Source organism: Podarcis raffonei, chromosome 13 (genome assembly GCF_027172205.1).
Source record: "Podarcis raffonei isolate rPodRaf1 chromosome 13, rPodRaf1.pri, whole genome shotgun sequence".
NCBI lineage: Eukaryota > Metazoa > Chordata > Lepidosauria > Squamata > Lacertidae > Podarcis > Podarcis raffonei.
This window is the reverse complement of record NC_070614.1, coordinates 37241573-37259720: the sequence shown is the minus strand read 5'-3', so window position 1 is coordinate 37259720 and position 18148 is coordinate 37241573. Positions and strand designations below refer to the sequence as shown.

The following is an 18148-nucleotide window of genomic DNA, read 5'->3' as shown; positions in this document are numbered from 1 at the left end:
TTACTGTTTGCTCTGCCCAACTTGACTTTGTGCCACTCCCCCAAATCAGGGTTGCCTTCAATGTTAAAACCGGGCAAAACTGAAATGCCTTTCCCCATCTATCATCTATCTATCTATCTATCTATCTATCTATCTATCTATCTATCTATCTATCTATTTATTTACAAAAGTATTTTTTATACATACTACCAAAACAAAACTTCAGGGTGGTGTATAACAATAAAACAAATGAAAGTAGCTAGCTGGGGTTGGGGAATTAAACAATGGCATAGGTCTGTTGCTGTGAAAGTCTTAGACATGCCTGAAAGTCAAAAGTGAGGGTGCCTGACTAATCTCTGCTGGAAGCACAGAATGGGACCATTGGCATGAAATACCCAATACAGTACTTCTAGTAGAGACCAAGCAGGCCTCTGTAATGCAGGGGACAATTACCAGTATTCCTCCAGCTGATTTTCTCTTTCCATGGCTTGTGGCTTTTGCATATTGTTTAGCTGTGGATTTTTAGAAGAGAGAAAAGGAATTTTGGACAGTTTTGAGGCCTGGTTGGGGGGGGTGACTTTGGGCCTAGGTGGGGTCACCTGTCCTCACCTCCTTCATCGTAAATCCTTGCAGATTTTACAAAAACTAAACCATTCAGTATCCCATTATTACATCCATCAAAGCTTATTTACACTGTTGAATTTATCTTAATGATGCCAACCTTTTCAAGTGTACACAATTTCCCCCCACATATTCAATAAACATTTTCTCTAAATGTATGTTCTTCTTTTTCTCTTATTCTGTATGTTAAGTCTGCAAGCTGCACATATTCCGTCAACTTAAGTTGCCATTCTTCTTTAGTTCGTTTTCCATTTTGGGGCTTGTTTTCCATTTTGGGGCTAACAAAACACTGGCCACATTAGTGGCATAGATAAATAACCTTTTTTGTTTTGTTTTGTTTTTTTAAATAATATTTATTAAAGTTTTGAAGGTTACAAAAAGAAAAAATAGAAAACACCATATTAAACAAAAACAAAACAACATATCAGAATAATGAAAAAGAAAAAAAGAGAAAAGAAAAAAAAACAGAAAAATAAACACAATTAAAAAACACAACAAACTTTCCCATAACTTATCTTTCATTCGCTTGTTTCCTTGACCTCCTCACACCTCCCTTTTTTGTATTCTAGTTCGGTTAACTATTTCAGCAAATCCTTTCCATCTTTCCCAGTTTTTGTCCTTATCTTAATATAATGTGACTTTACTTTCCCTCTTTTCACCAATTAACAGTCTGTTTTTTCTTAATCCTTTATAACATTTCTGCTAAAACCACATAACTTCATTCCGACATCCTTCTAACATTCCTTAATTTTACAGTATTTCTGTAGATAATCTTTAAATTTATTCCAATCTTCTTCTACCGACTCTTCTCCCTGGTCTCGGATTCTGCCAGTCATTTCCGCCAATTCCATGTAGTCCATCACCTTCATCTGCCATTCTTCCCGGGTGGGTAGATCTTGTGTCTTCCAGTACTCTGCAATAAGTATTCTTGCTGCTGTTGTGGCATACATAAAGAAAGTTCTATCCTTCTTTAACACCAATTGGCCGACCATGCCCAGGAGAAAGGCCTCTGGTTTCTTCAGAAAGGTATATTTAAATACCTTTTTCATTTCATTATAAATCATCTCCCAGAATGTCTTAATCCTTGGGCATGTCCACCAAAGGTGAAAGAATGTACCTTCAGTCTCTTTACATTTCCAACATTTATTATCGGGCAAATGATAAATTTTTGCAAGCTTGACTGGTGTCATGTACCACCTGTAAATCATTTTCATTATATTCTCTCTTAAGGCATTACATGCCGTAAACTTCATACCTGTGGTCCATAACTGTTCCCAGTCAGCCATCATAATATTATGTCCTACATCTTGTGCCCATTTAATCATAGTTGATTTCACCGTTTCATCCTGAGTGTTCCATTTCAACAGCAAGTTATACATTCTTGACAAGTTCTTAGTTTTGGGATCTAACAGTTCTGTTTCCAATTTTGATTTTTCCACCTGGAAACCAATTTTTTTGTCCAGATTATACGCCTCCATTATTTGATAATATGGTTTTTAAACGTTTTATGTGCTTTGACCTTATCATACCACAAATATGCATGCCACCCAAATACATTATTAAATCCTTCTAAATCCAGCGCGTCAGTGTTTTCAAGAAGCAGCCATTCTCTCAGCCAGCAAAAAGCGGCTGATTCATAATAAAGTTTGAAGTCTGGCAGGGCAAATCCACCTCTTTCTTTAGCATCAGTTAATACCTTAAATTTTATTCGAGGCTTCTTGCCCTGCCAGACAAATCTAGAAATATCTCTCTGCCACTTCTTGAAGCAATCCATTTTATCCAAAATTTACAATGTTTGAAACAAAAACAGCATCCTTGGCAGTACATTCATTTTTATCGCAGCAATTCGGCCTAGCAATGATAGTTTCAGATTTGACTATATTTCTAAATCCTTTTTCACTTCCATCCAACATTTTTCATAGTTATCCTTAAATAAATTCACATTCTTGGCAGTCATATTGACCCCTAGGTATTTCACTTTCTTAACCAGTGTTAATCCTGTCTCCTTCTGAAACCTCTCTCTCTCAGTCACTGTTAGATTTTTCTCTAAAACCTTAGTTTTCATCTTGTTCAACTTAAAACCTGCTACCTGACCAAATTCTTGAATCAGTTCCAGTACTCTTTTAGTACTAGATTCTGGCTCCTGTAATGTCAATACCAAATCATGAGCAAATTCTTTCAATTTGTACTGTTTAGCTCCGACTTGTATACCTTTAACCATTTGGTCCCTTCTAATCATGTTTAAGAGAACCTCCAGGACTGATATAAAAAGCAATGGAGAGGTTGGGCAACCTTGTCGTGTTCCTTTCTCTATCTTAAATTTTCCCCATAAATAACCTTTTTTGACACCTGGGAATATCCGTCTGAATTATCCCCAATGAAAAGGACTCTGGTTGTTTTGGGAAAGTACTTTTAAACATTTTTTTCAATTCATTATGGATTATTTCCCAATACTCTTTTATCCTTTTGCAGGTCCACCAAAGATAAAAGGTCCTTAAGCTGTCTTGGACCCAAGTTGTTAAGGGCTCTGTACGTTGACATAAGAGCCTTGAACCATCTGAATTGATGGGCGTTCAACAAACTGTGTAGATCTGTCATGTATAATGAGCACATATGCAGGTGTTTTAGTGCATAGACACGTGCAAGGAAAATGACCACAGCTTCTCCCCATGCACGTACAATGCCTGCAAGCACCTTTTGAAGCATGCCCTCATTTCCCTCTTCCTCCAACCAGCTGCCTCCAGAAAAAGCCCTGCCACTTTTTCCCCCTAGCAAAAGTTTCGTTTCAAACACAGGTTGGTGTGTGTGTTCCTGAGGCTTTTAAAAAAAAAGGCACCTGGTGAGTGACTGCTACCTGCCCAGGTATGCAAGGGGTGTGGTTCAGCTGACAGGCTCGCTCTCATAGGGACTGGTAAGTCTCAAGCCACATCGGTAGTTTCTACTTGCCATGTCAGATGCCACCATCTGGGTGCCCAAAGCAGAGATGGTTGAGAACTGAAGGACTGCTGCGTACAAGGTAAGTCTAAAAGTATGGTGGCAGCTTGCGGGGGGAGAGGGGAAGGACAAGCAGGGAGCCTGGGCTTCGTGGGGATGGAGCCTAGTTAGTTGGTTGCACCGGGGGAACTTGGTCCTCAACTCTCTGGTGTAGAAAAAAAAAGGCCTTGCTCAGCAGAGCAAGAAAATTGGCTTTCTTCTGGCAGGGTAGATTTTTCTGAGAAGGGCAACATTTTGGACAAATAGAAGCACTTGATTTACAGCAGGGACTGTGCTGTGGCTCCTAAAATGAGAACCCTTTTATTTGGAAGAAACTCAGATATGGGTTTAATGTGGATCTTATCAGTTGCCAAAAAGAGATCACATTGTTTTTCTGGTGAGAGGGGGCTGGAAAGTAAGGGGGGGAGGTCTCTTGCAAAGCATCCAGAACTTGTGTTCATTGTGTTTCTTAGTAATTGACTAGAACACTGACCAGGCACTTATATTTCCACAAATAAAAAGGGTAGAGACTTTGTTTTTAACTGAAAGTTGAACATCACAGGGAGACCTGGAATACCTGCAAGGGGCCAGGCCCCCAGAGCGTTGCTTGTGTCATTGATCCTCCCCACCCACAAAAGCTTCCACATGTACCTATAGTTTTAAAGAAAGATTGAGCAGTTAGGCCTGCACATGCCAATTTTTTCTCTTAACGGTATTTTGCGTGTGTCAGTCACATTTTCCCACTGCCGCCACAATGCCCTTGAGGGTGCTTGTTCTGCTTCTCTTTCCTCAGTGTTGGCTAAATCTCTTTTTACACAATTTCTTGCCGTGAGATCCAGGAAGATATAGCCCAGGGAGCTGCTATTTTGAGGCTTTTTGGTTCTGAATAGGAAGATTACAGATTTGCATGGAACAGAAAAGAGATATGTTGTTTAAAAAAACACCAAGTGTGTGTGTTTGTGTGGTGATTTCTCATGTAGTAACAAGAGAACCTCTAAACATACGCAGAAAGGCTTTCCTTGCCAAAGCATCAAAAGCTAGCCCTACATTTTTCGATTGCAGCTGACTACCGTAAGTCATACTCAGAGTAGACCCACTGAAATCTTAGTCTTCATAACTTTTGTCCATTGGTCTAGGTCATGGGTAGGCAAACTAAGGCCGGATCCGGCCCAATCACCTAAATCCGGCCTGCAGATGGTCCAGGAATCAGCGTGTTTTTACATGAGTAGAATGTGTGCTTTTCGTTTAAAATCCATCTCTGGGTTATTTGTGGGGCATAGGAATTTGTTCATTATTATTTTTTCCCAAAACATAGTCCAGCCCCCCACAAGGTCTGAGGGACAGTGGACCAGCCCCCAGCTGAAAAAGTTTGCTGACCCCTGGTCTAAGTGTTCTTATTAGGGGTTCATAATTGCTTCAGCATACATATGCCCCTCTTTTGTTAAAGGCTTTGACAGCAAATATGGGCAAGGGTTAAATCTGAAAATATTTAGGTCTCTGGTCCGTTTATTTCATTTTTACAGTTATATCCTACCTTTTTGTCCAAGGACAGTGTTACTTGGCTTCTTTTAGGCAAATTTTCTCTATTAAATCTGTAGCTTTATTGGTATATTTCCCAGAATGGTTGCTGCATCTTTGACTTAGTTTCTTTATGGCTGTCTACCCTCCAGTATAGCAGATGAGAAGATGTCCATTTTTGTAAGCCTCCTACTCTCGAACCAAGGATCACTGTCTGATCCTCACCACCACCAGAACAGCACAACACACAATTTATACATTGCCGAGGGTTTGCGACCTCAGCAGTGACAATCTGTAAAATGGGCTTTGTTCCCGATGCGGAAGCTTATTGTTCAAGCGCATGTATTAATGCGCATCTCTAGCAGAGACAAGAAGGGGGAAAGCCATAGAAAAGTGGTAGAACATCTGCTTTGCATGCAGAAGGTTGCAGGTTCAATCTATGGCATCTCTAGGAAGGGCTGGGAGAGATTCCCTGTCGAAAACCCTGGAAAGCCATCGCTATACAGTATAGACAGCACAGAGCTAGATGGAGCAATGGTTTGGTTTGTTATAATTCAGTTTCCTATATCCCTGTGATAAACTTGGGCCAAACGCCACATGACATTATTCTGACTTTAAAAAAGTGCCTAAAACTAGCTGCACTAATTTCAAAGAACAAGTTGCTGTGGGGCCCTACTCTGGAATATGCTCTAATGCCTCAACCCCCCGCCCCCCCCCGCAACTGTTTGCCTCCAAAGGTGCTGTTTTTACTGCCAAAGCCCTGGAGCTGGGGCTGAGCCTGATAAATGACAACTCGAGCAATTTGCACTAGCAACATACTAATTAGGTGTCCCCCAAAGGCAAAAAAATAATAATAATAATAGAGAGAAAGATTTAACAGAGAGCAGAACCAGGAAACAGGGACTGCCCCCATTTGGGGGGAATATGCTATTTCTTGCAAACAGCCTTGTTTGTGCCCTTTTGCATCAAAAAGCAGGATGTATAGACGTTTTGGAAATGAAAGAAACGTGTAAGAAGAGAAAAAGTGGGGCTAACATGTAGATAGTGTATACTTTCTCCACAGACAGGTTGTGGAGCTCTCACCTGCCCACAATTCATACCCTCTCTCAGAGGTGAGGGCGAAAACGCATTATGCATGCTTAGAGGTGCGCCTATATTTTGTCGCTTCATTTCACACATCCAGGATTAGGCAGCGGCTTTCAAAACAGATTACCAAATTCAGAGTTAAGCTTTGGGTATAGTAATCAGATACAGCAGCGTTATCTAGCAGTTGGCTAAAATGACCCAGAAATCATGGGGCCCTGAGCAAAGACTTTTCACCTTGTGCATGGCAGACAGAAAATCAACAGGTGCAGCTTCTCTGTGAATGGAGGCGCAACACTAGGGAAATCTTGAATTTCTGCCTCTTGGGTTCTAAAAAGGCAGGAACCCTGCAAAAATTAAAAAGGGATGCACCACCTACCTGAAACCCACCTAATTTTGATGGGGGTGGGCAGGTAATGTTTTGGGGGGAAAGCGGTGACATATAAGCAGTAATCCTTTTTCCTTTCTGGCCTAAACCCAAATACACAGTCCAACTGAGTCAATATTGACCATTGTTTCTTCATATCAACCACGGCTGGCGATAGACCTGTGCATAAATGAGCATTGCTTGCAAATCTGTAGCTGGAATATTTAAGCAAATATCGGGAAGAGAGTATCCTGTTTCTCTCGCCACCACCCGCACTATTAAACACTACGACCTCTGCTTTAACCATTAAGCCGCTTGCTCCTTGTGTGGCTTCTTCTCTGAAAAAGAAGCATGGTTAGACGAGAGCAGGTTGGCTCTGCTCCAAGCATAGAAGGAGGTTAAATCCCACCTTTAATAAACAAAGCACTTTGCCAGGTGAAACGAAACAGGTGTGGCCGTTGGCAAGAGATGCCACAGCATTCTTGGGCAGGAACGAGGCCTACTTACTTTACCATGTGTGCATGATCGCACACCCTTGTACTGTAAATGATCTGGGGTTTTATTGATTTGCTCACACACAAAAAACAACCCTATACTGCCCACATGTAGGTACATCATGCCAGTCAGCATAATAAGATCAGAATACAATGAGGTACAGAATACCATTGTGGCAAAGTGGTTAGAGTGTCAAAAGCGGACTTGGGAGACCACGGTTCAAACACCAAGCCCACTGGGTCGCCAATCGCAATCTCTTTTAGCCGAACCTGCCTCGCAGCGTTGTTTTGAGGCTAAAACGGAAAGCCATCCTGGAAGAATACATGTGGCAATAAATGAATAAATAATCAACATCAGATTAGTACAGGGGTCACAAACTTTTTCAGCAAGGGGACGGCCCACTGTCCCTCAGACCTTGTGGGGGGCTGGACTATATTTTGGGGGAAAATTAATGAACGAATTCCTATGCCCCACAAATAACCCAGAGATGCATTTTAAATAAAAGGACACATTCTACTCACGTAAAAACACACTGATTCCCGGACCGTTCGTGGGCCGGATTTAGAAGGCAATTGGGCCGGATTTGGCCCCCGGGGCTTAGTTTGCCTACCCATGGGTTAGTACATCAGCACAACTGAGTTTACATTTTACCCAGCCCCGCTCTTTCCAGGTTGCGCTTTAATGTCCAAGCATAATGGTTTTTTTGGGGGGGGGTTGCCCCAAATATTCCCCACACAAACCAGCTTCTTAAAGCTGAATCAGAGCAGGATTGAAATGGTGATTAAAATTAAGTAAATATGTAAATAAATTAAATCATTAGGGCAGTAAAGGCGGGGAAGAGAAGGGAATAATGATCCCTCACTTCTCTAACATCCGGATTTTCTTCCTTCATCACAGCCAAGACCTTTTAAAAGTTACTTTTTGAGCCTCCCTCTTACCAAGGCCCAAAGCCTGACAGTACCCACCTCAGGTGTGAAGGCATGCAAATGTAGCATCAAGGTACCTGAGCCACAATGCAAAGCGTTCACCTCTCAACTAGCAATGTCAGCTTGAATTTGCTAGTCATATAATATTGTTTAGGACGCTTCGGCGAAGTGGATTCTAACTGCAAGAACAAGGGAAATGAGTGCAGAGCTCAGAGTACTTACGTGTGTGTGTGTGTGTGTGTGTGTTGGGGTCTGGGGTAATGATCCCTGAAATCAAATGTCCGCTGGGTGTCCGTTGGCAGCTGCCTGGGCCTGCTTAATGAATTCTGAAACCACTCTTCTAGTGGGAGAACAGGCATTTGCCGTTGTTCTTTTTAGCACAGGGGTAGGGAACCTTTTTCAGCCCCAAGGCTGTATTTCCTTATAGGCGGCCTGCTGAAGGCTACATGCCAGAGGTAGGCAGGGCCAGAGGCAAAAGTGGGCAGAGGAGCAAAGGCAAATAATTACTTTTGTACAGCACATCCCTCTCCGTCCTCCACCCAGACAAGCCACAGAGTTTTTAGGGACACATCCCAGCCAGGTAAAAACACTCTAGGTCATAGCTGTCAATTTACAGATTTGAAAATAAGGGGCCGGCAGCCTTGAAAATAAGGGACCAGCAGCCAAAATAAGGGACCTGCGGCCTCACCTGTTCCAGGCACTCCAGTCTTCCTGTCCTCCTGCAGTCTGGTCAAACTCACGCTGGTTGCTTCGAGAACACTGTCCAACCAACTTTGTAACCAGAGGTTCAACTGAATAGAATCTGAATCACATGCACCACAAGGCCTGTGCAGCCTCAACTTAAGATGGCTCCCTGGCCTGGCTTTGCACTGCAAAGTTTGCAGCAGCACGTGCAACAAAATGGCGTCCAGCATTAAAAAAAACCCCTCAGCTTGCATTAACTAGCCACACACAAGGCATGCAAGCTCCACCCCCCAGTCGTTCTTAGACTTCTTATTAGCTGAGCAACACAGCCAAGCAACACAGTTGGAGCCTCCCTCCTCCCTGGCCGGCAGGGAGGGAGGGAGAGGAGCTGCTTCCTTTGAAATTTAAGGGACATCATTTAAGGGACATTTAAGGGACATCCATCAATAAGGGACAGCAGCGGGACATGGCGCTGGAATAAGGGACTGTCCCTTCAAATAAGGGACATTTGACAGCTGTGCTCTAGGTGCAAAGCAGGATTGGTGTGGGGAGAGTTCCGAGGGCCAGATAGAGAGTGCTGGAGGGCCACATATGGCCCCTGGATCTGGGGTTCCCAGTGCCGGATTTACGTATAAGCTAAACAAGCTATATAACTTAGGGCACCACTCTCTTGCCCCCCCCAAAAAAAAATAAAGGAAAAAACTGTATGTACATTTTCAAAATATAACATAAAAAACAAATAAAATAAAACCTACATACAACAACAGTGTTTTGTGTTGTGTAGCTGCCTATGATGTAAGTAATGGGCCCCGCCTGCTAGCCTGCTCCCTAAAATATCACTGGTTTGCTCATTTCTATATATAGGGTGCCTACATTCTGCATGGACTGGTTGCATGGCAACATGCATGGCAAATGGCTTTAGATACCTATTAGGTCCATAAATTACCATATAGCATATATTCAACTCAAAAAACAGCGGCAATTTGTTGTTGACAAAGGACAGGGGTGGACATATAAAGGGCCCCATTACCTTCAGTAGCTTAGGGCCTCATCAAACCTAAATCCAGCCCTGGGGGCTCCCCACCCCATAGAGCAACAAAAGCTACTTGCTTTCTCTATGCAGGCTTGTCGTGAAACGGATAACCTTCTCTTTTTTCTTTTTTCTTTTTTGAATTTGCATTTTATTTATTTGTTAACATTCTTATATTACATCAGTAAACATTGTCATATTACATTACAGGACTTACTATAATATAATTTCCAACATGTATACAAAAATTATATACAAATTTTATATACCTAGAAAGAAAATGAAACAAAACAAAAAAAGAAAGAACAAAGAGAAAAAACAAAAACAATTCCCCCTCCAAAATCATATACATACCAACACACTAGACTTCCTGTCTATCCTGTTGTGTATTCCTTTTTTACAGATGAATGTACTCTTATTATTGTATATTTCTTTACATTTTATCTAATACATTCCTATATCAATATGTGCTCTTAGTCTTATTTCTCAACTCATTCTCACTCCAGCGTCAATCAAATGCTAGCATAGATAGCGAACCTTTACTGTATTTTTGAACATATGTTTTATATCTATCCCACTTTTCCATAAATTTTTGTTTTGAATTGCTTCTCAGGGTATTTGTTAACTGTGCCATTTCAGCAAATTCTTGTAGCTTGTAATGCCAGTCTGTTATTGTCAGGGCTTCTTGTTCCTTCCACCCCTTTGCCACCAAAGTCCGAGCTTCTCTTCTTATGCTTGCCAGGTTGCATTGGGACTTTCAGACGAGGCCGCTGACATCATGAGTGACTCAGGAAGGTAAGAGGGGCTGTCAGAGAACTCCATCCAGCACCTACAGATTTGGGAGCAAGACTAGCTAGGGAGGCACTGAAATTCAAAGTGTGCCCAGTTTTATCTGGGATGTAGAGCTTAGGTACAAAGTTCTATGCTTTCCAGAACCTTCTGTGGTGTTCTGGGCACACACAAACTTTTTGTCCCAAGGGTTGAGAGAGCCCGACCTGCATAGAAAAGGTGTTAGGTGCCATCCCTGACATTTCACATCTCTGGGAAGAAGGCCCAGCGACTGAAACCTTGGAGAGCCACTGCCCTCCACAAAAGGTGGAGACCCTCAGGCCTGGCGGGGAGCAAATGCAACCCTCTAAACCTCCCTCTCTGAACCTCAGGATTCTCTCCAAAACTCACACCCTTCCCAGATCTTAAGTCAAGGGTGTCTCCTACGCTTCACCTTCTATTTTTCTAGAAAATGAGCTGCTGCAACTCACCAGGAATACCTCCCTTGTTCTCTTGCCCCTTTCGTTGTGATTTTTGAACTTACTGAGCATTGTCAAGGGACTGCTTAGAAAACAGCCATTGGGGATCATGTAGAGGCCCTGCTGGTATGGCAAGGAAGTCTTGCCATAGTCTTGCCTTTCCTTTTCTTTCACTTCTGGGTTGACAAAAGGGGTTGGTGGCTGTGGGACTAGAGTTGACGTGGGCTGCAGCACTAATGGCTGCAAAACCTCTTTGAACAGAAACTGGGCTGTTTCAATATAGCGCCATGGCCTTGTTTGGGAGCTGAAGTAAAATTTAGTGGCACAGATTACTGATAGATAGGATTTGGACAGGTCCCCCAGCCCTAGAAGATACTGGCGTCCAGGATTCATGGGCGGAGGGGAGCCTGAGGACCTAGCAAGCTTTGAGAAGGATGTATAGTAGTCTGGAAATGTGGACCTGAGGTGATTTCTTCCGGTTGTTGAATAACTAGTCCATTTTGTCTTGCAGCCTCGGCAGTGACCGCTCCAAGCCCAGTGCCAGAGCCATTTATGGTGAGTTTTGGAGTATAGGAATGTATCTGGAAGATTTGTTTATTTATGAGTGTGCTAGTACGTTTCAAATCTGAAGACCTTCTCAGTCCTGAAGCTGTAGCATCCTCAACTTTTTCAAAGATTACCAGCTCTCATAAACGGATCTGCTGATGATCTTTACACCTGGAACTCCCTTCCTGAGTATGTCACGTGGGATCCCTTTCTCACATCAACACCTTTGGCTTAACTCTTTGCTCCTCACCCTCAATAACCACATTTGTTTACAATTAATCCCTTGACTCGCCCTCCCCTCTCTTCCTTGGTTGACTTCGCTACCATCAAAATGCAGTTTATTGCTTTATAATCTCCTTGAGTGCAGGCACCTCACTTTTTTTTAATAATAAAGAACTCGCACAGCTTTGAAAAGTGCTGCAAAAAAAATTTATATGGGTGATCTTTTGCAAAATTTGTCTTGCTCATAACTGTTTCTTCAGAGCTTTCAAGGCTGGCATGGTTCCCCCTCATGTTCTGCTGTGTGCTATGAAACTAAAAGTTTTTTTCTTCCAACGTTGGGATCTTGTGTATGATACCACAACAAACTTCTGCTCCTCTGCTGCAAACTAAACCAGGAAACCTGTCAGTCTTTCGGTTTCCATCCTCTCTGTGTTTCTCCCCTTTGACTTGAGGGAGCTTGAACATTTAGTTTTCCTGGGATTTAAAAACCAAAGGTTCTGTGCCGCATGGGGTGGGGTAAAAGCAGGAATCAGCAGAGAAGCAGTAAGAAGGGAGGAGATGGGTGTGTATGTATTTCTCACAAGCTAAACTGGTTCCCGCAGGGAGAGGCAGTAATTACATCCCTCTTCTTTAGAAGAGGTAATAATTTCTTAAGAACTGAAAAGTGTTCCTTAGAGAGATAAATCCCTGGATGTTCTTATTAAGAGTTTTAACCTGTGCTAGTCCTAGTCAGAGTACACCCATTGAAATTAATGAACCTAAGTTAGTCATGTCCGTTAACTTCCATGGGTCTACTCTGAGTCAGATTAGCATTGGATACAAGCCATTGTCCTTTAAACTAGGCAAACCCTCACTCATTGCATGTGTGCATGAGCAAGAGATATAGTAATATGTATAATGTGTGTACATTTAGTCGTACCTTGGAAATCGAACGGAATCTGTTCCGGAAGTCCGTTCGACTTCCAAAACGTTCAGAAACCAAAACACAGCTTCTGATTGGCTGCAGGAAGCTCCTGCAGCCAATTGGAAGCCGTGGAAGCACCATCGGACGTTCTGCTTACAAAAATAGTTTGCAAACCAGAACAGTCACTTCCAGGTTTGTGGCGTTCAGGAGCCAAAACTTTCAAGAACTAAGCTGTTTGACCAACCAAGGTATGACTGTATATACATTTGTGCTTATTTCCCATTTTTATGCTGATGTTTCTGGGTCTTGAAAACAATCCTGGCATGCAGCTGTTAAGCATGTGCAATTTTCCCTAGGATGTAAATTAAATGACGTTTTATTTGCTGAATTTTCGACTGTCACACTACTGTCAGGAGCCCTGTCACAAAGAAGGCAGACCTCATGTGCATTGTGGCTGGGTACACACCATAGTTAAAGCACTGTCCTGGCTACTGTAGGTCACTTCTCACAGGGTAACAAACAGCCTTTCCTGGGATTCTTTGTGCTTTGAATGAATGTGTGCATATCCTGTAATCCCATCCTTCCTGCCCATTTGTTCTGGATAGGACATGGACCCAAATACAGTGTTTCCCTCCTCTATCCCCGCCCTCACTGCCACCTTTTTAAAATAAAAGTTGCCGCTTGATGCTAAACAGACCCGGCTGACAGTCGACACTAAAGTTTCAGGTTTCATTTGCTGGTTTAAGTCAACATTGCAACACAATTCCTCCTCCTTAAATAATGTTTTGTCTCTTTCTGCAGAGCAGAGGAAGAAGTATTCCAGCATTATCATGGCAGACGTCTCACAGTATGCCGTCAATGTAAGTTTGGGTCTGGGCTGTGCTAAAGCGGGGGCAAGAGCTGTGGGACATCAGTGGCTAGTGAATTAGAGTGGGAAAAACTGAGTAATATTAGGGAAGAGGTTATAAGGATGAGGGGTTCCTGGTTGCCTCCAGAGTTATTTTGAGGAAACCCATTGCCTATGTGTTGCAGTGGATTCTGAAGAACATTCTAGAACAACTGCCCTCAATTATTTTGACTTGTCACTTGACTCTGACTTCTTTTTTTACCACACACATCCTCCTTAACTCTACACTTTTCCCTCAGCTTCTGTTTGCCTACCTGCCTGTCTCCTCTTTAAAATAAAACAGTCTTCCCTCCAAAACAAATCATCTAAATAATCTGTAACTCTGAGGTTGGCCTACAAGCTAGTTTTGGGATCCTGACTCACAAGTTGGAAGACAGGTATTCTAGTTCATTTGGGATGTTGCCTAGGCCTGTATAAAGTTTTCGTGTTTCATGTTTTTTTGGACTGTCCTTTGGTAGAGCTATATGGGGAACCAAACAAGAAAATAATTTTTAAAAAGCATTCCTGTTATACAATCCACATTGAAGCAGTAAGCGCCAAGGAGAGCCATGGCACAAGGCAAAAATCAGCAGAGTGAATAAGCTCATGTTTAATACTGGAAGGTCAGGACAAATGCGTTCCTCACAATTCTCATTTCATGACACAAATTATTCCAAGGTGGTGTACAAATAAAATTAAATACAATCTTTTTAGGGGGAAAAGCAATGATCAACAATACTATAAGATCATAAGAAAGTAGTAGTAGTAATTATTATTATTATTATTAATAATAATAATACCCCACCAGATCCACTCTGGGAGGTTCCCAACAGAATATTAAAAACACGATAAAGGTAAAGGTAAAGGGACCCCGACCATTAGGTCCAGTCATGGCCCACTCTGGGGTTGCGGTGCTCATCTCGCTTTATTGGCCGAGGGAGCTGGCATACAGCTTCCGGGTCATGTGGCCAGCATGACTAAGCTGCTTCTGGCGAACCAGAGCAGTGCACGGAAATGCCGTTTACCTTCTTGCCTAATTATCTATTTGCACTTTTTGGCGTGCTTTTGAACTGGTAGGTTGGCAGGAGCAGGGACTGAGCAATGGGAGCTCACCCCGTCGCAGGGATTCGAACCGCCGACCTTCTGATCAGCAAGCCCTAGGCTCTGTTGTTTAACCCACAGCGCCACCCGCATCCCTAAAAACACAATAAACTTCCCTAAACAGGACTGCCTTCAGGTGTCTTCTAAAAGTCAGATAGTTGTTTATTTCTTTGACATCTGATGTGAGGGCGTTCCACAGGGTGGGCGCCTCTATCGAGAAGGCCCTCTGCCTGGTTCCCTGTAACCTCACTTTTTGCAGTGAGGGAAACGCCCTCCTGGGAAGCCCTCCTGGTTCAGGCCAGTGGCCTATCTAGTCCAGCATCCTGCCCTCAAAGTGGCCAAAGAGATGCCGGTGGGAAACCCTCCAGCAGCAGCCAAGCACAAGAGCTACCATCTTCTCCTGCAGCTTCCAGCAACTGGTACTCAGAAGCGTACTGAATATGACTGACAACATATAAAATGTCATTGAGATGCTTCCCACAGAGCAGCTGGTAGTAGCAGATGGCTCTGTGGAGGGAGAGGACATCCCAGCTGGAGTATGAGCTGGTCTTCCATCAAATAACCAACATACTTGGTGCCAAGTTAGCTTCTCTGGGGAGAGCCCTCTCCAAAAGGCCCACTCTCTTCTCTGCCCACCAACCAAACATCAGATGGCGGAGAGACCCTGTTAAAGCCTTTCTTCCTCTCCCTCCCTCGCTCCCTCTCTATCTCTCTCTCATTTATTTATGTATTCATTCACTCACTTTCAGACCTATTCACACACACTCACACTCCACTTTTGGGCACCTGGATGTTCTAGGGCAGGGTTGGTTTTGGTAGTCATACTGATGCCCATGAATACTTGTCTACCATATCTGAGATCATATAACACTGGTCCTGAAAGACCTACATTGGCTCCCAGTATGTTTCCGAGCACAATGTTGACCTTTAAAGCCCTAAATGGCCTCGGCCCAGTATACCTGAAGGAGCGCCTTCACCCTCATCGTTCAGCCCGGACACTGAGGTCCAGCTCCGAGAGCCTTCTGGCGGTTTCCTCCCTGCAAAAAGTGAGGTTACAGGGAAGCAGGCAGAGGGCCTTCTCGGTGGTGGCACGCCCTCCCATCAGATGTCAAGGAAGTAAACAACTATCTGACTTTTAGAAGACATCTGAAGGCAGCCCTGTTTAGGAAAGTTTTAAATGTTTTATGTTTTATGATGTTTTTAATATTCTGTTGGGAGCCACCCAGAGTGGCTGGGGAAACCAGCCAGATGGGGCGGGGTATAAATTATTATTATTATTATTATTATGGAACCCCTTCTGATGGTCCCCAGAACCATTTGCAAACTAGCGATACAAGGCAACAAGTAACCTCGGTGACTTAAGACGGATTTGCACAGGCTTCTCTCCCTTCTGTATCTTCCAGCACTTGGTGACCTTCTCCATCGGGGACGAGGATGACTTGGCAACCGTGGAGGATGCCACCAGGAAACTGTCCGTCATGGATGCCCAAGGGAAGATCTGGGTTCAGGAGATGTTGCTTCAGGTCAACGGGTCGGCCATCAAGCTCTTTGACATAGACTCAAAGGTAGAGGAGCAACCCAGGACTGTGATGTTGGGTGGCGAATAGGGACCAAGAGGTTGTTGGCTGTAGCCCTGTGATCCAATATCTCTTATTTGGAGAGGGTTTGTCTGGATTGTTTGGTGACTTTGTCTCCCCCTACAGGAGGAGCTAGAGAACTACGGACTAGCAGCTGTGGCTCGTTGTGAAGCCGTTCGACCTGAGTCTCGATCCCAGTCGCTGCTTCTGCTTGTGTGCCAGGAACCCCACCAGCTCAAACCAGATGTCCACTTCTTTGAATGTGACCATGTAGGGGTAAGGAAACTGGACACTGTGGATCCATAAGGGAAGTTTGAAAAGCCACTCTTGATAGAGAAACCCTCTTCCAGCTGCAGGAAAAGTAACCTAAAGCAGTCTTTGCCAACCTGGTGCCCTCCTCTGCTGGCAGGGGCTGATGGGAGTTGAAGTCCAAAACATTGGGAGGGCACCAGGTTTGTGAAGGCTAATGTGATGCCCCAAGGCATATTTTGGAGCTGGGGAAGGGAGAGAGTTTCCTCTCTCACTGCCAAGCTTTCTGACTTGGTTTCTTTCTTTTTTTTTTTTTATTAAATATTTATTAGCATTTTCAAAAATTAAACAAGAACAAAAAATAAACAAAAAAAATACATAACAAAATTAAACAACAACAAAAAAAGAAAAAAGAAAAAAGAAACACATAAAATTATTCATACTTATTGTTCTTAACCTTATTTCTCAGACCTCCTCACACCTCCCCTTCTTGTATTCCAATTTAAGTTATCAGTTCAGCAAGTCCTTAACTTATTTCTTTACCTTAATTTATACATTTATTCTAACATACCATTATTTTACTTTGCCTCTTTTTTCCATTTCCTCCATTTATTTTTTACAATCTTATTTTCAATTAATTTAAAAAAGAAGAAACCAATTTTACCTTATTAAAAACACACATCAATACTTATACCTCATTAATTGTTCTTAAACCTTTTTCCTAAAGTCGACCAAAATTTCCCTTCCACGATTTACCCAATTTCCTTACCACTAATTAAAAATAAAAAGAAAAACAAATTATCCTTATGTACCCTTTGGATCCCAGCCTCCACCCGCCCTTTTTCCCGGTTCCAGTCCCCAACCAATGTCCATCAGTCTTTATGTTATTTATTTAGCCTGGAGACCTCACGTCCGAGGCCCTTTTATCTCTCTCAGTTCCTTTCTGCCGGTCTCTTTGATAGTCCTTAATGTTAAACCCCAAATCTCGGAGGGGCTCCGGCCCAGCAGAATCCTTGTTGCTTCCAGCCAGTCTTCCATACTTGAACACGAAGCCTATGGGGGGCTCCAACTCTTGTTTCAAATTTCTTACAGATCCAGATGTCCCCAAGGCTCCAGCTTTCACCTTCCGCAGATTTATAATCTCCCATTCAGACCAGGCTTTCCACATCCAATTTTTATTGTCCTTTTTTATCATCATGTCAGGCCTCATATTGTAACTCTCCTTTAACTCCTGCACATCTCCTGCTTCTCCTTCATTTTCTTCAAAGACAGCACCTTGCTCCATCATTTCTGCACTTTCAGTTTCATTTACTTGTTCAGTTAAGTAGGCTTCCTGTTTCAAGTCCTTATCAGGCTCAAAACTGTTGTTCACTGTCCAGTGTAGTAGTGATATCTTTGTAGACATAACATTGTATTCATCTTTCAAATTTCCCAAGAGAGCGAGTGTTCTATCCAGTTCTGCTTGAAATTTACGTGCTCCAGCCATTTTTGTAATGTAGTATCCCTATTACCCCTCTAGGGGGATTTTAGTTCCTTAATATTCCTTTCAACTCAAAACCAAAAGTCCAGTTAATTTGTATCAGCCCTCGTTATTTTCAAATAAAACAACAAAAACAGCAGAAACAATGTTCTCTTTTTCCAGCTGGCAACTAGCTGACTCGCAGCTCTCTTGACAGCTGTCAAAATCTTCCATGCAACAGACTTTCTCTTAGGACGTTCCCGGGTCTCGGGGGGGGGGTG

The 18148-nt window shown here is 42.9% G+C and overlaps 1 protein-coding gene across 1 annotated transcript in view; it reads left to right on the top strand.

Annotated features, from left to right (window-relative positions):
- The first annotated feature begins 9789 nt into the window (after positions 1-9789).
- EPS8L1 (EPS8 like 1) overlaps positions 9790-18148 on the top strand; it is a 31444-nt gene continuing 23085 nt past the window's right edge. The window contains exons 1-5 of the mRNA XM_053361985.1: positions 9790-10471; positions 11435-11478; positions 13397-13455; positions 15986-16147; positions 16286-16435. Coding sequence (XP_053217960.1) covers positions 10335-10471; positions 11435-11478; positions 13397-13455; positions 15986-16147; positions 16286-16435 — 552 coding nt within the window. The 5' untranslated portion in view covers positions 9790-10334. The remainder of the gene's footprint in view (positions 10472-11434; positions 11479-13396; positions 13456-15985; positions 16148-16285; positions 16436-18148) is intronic.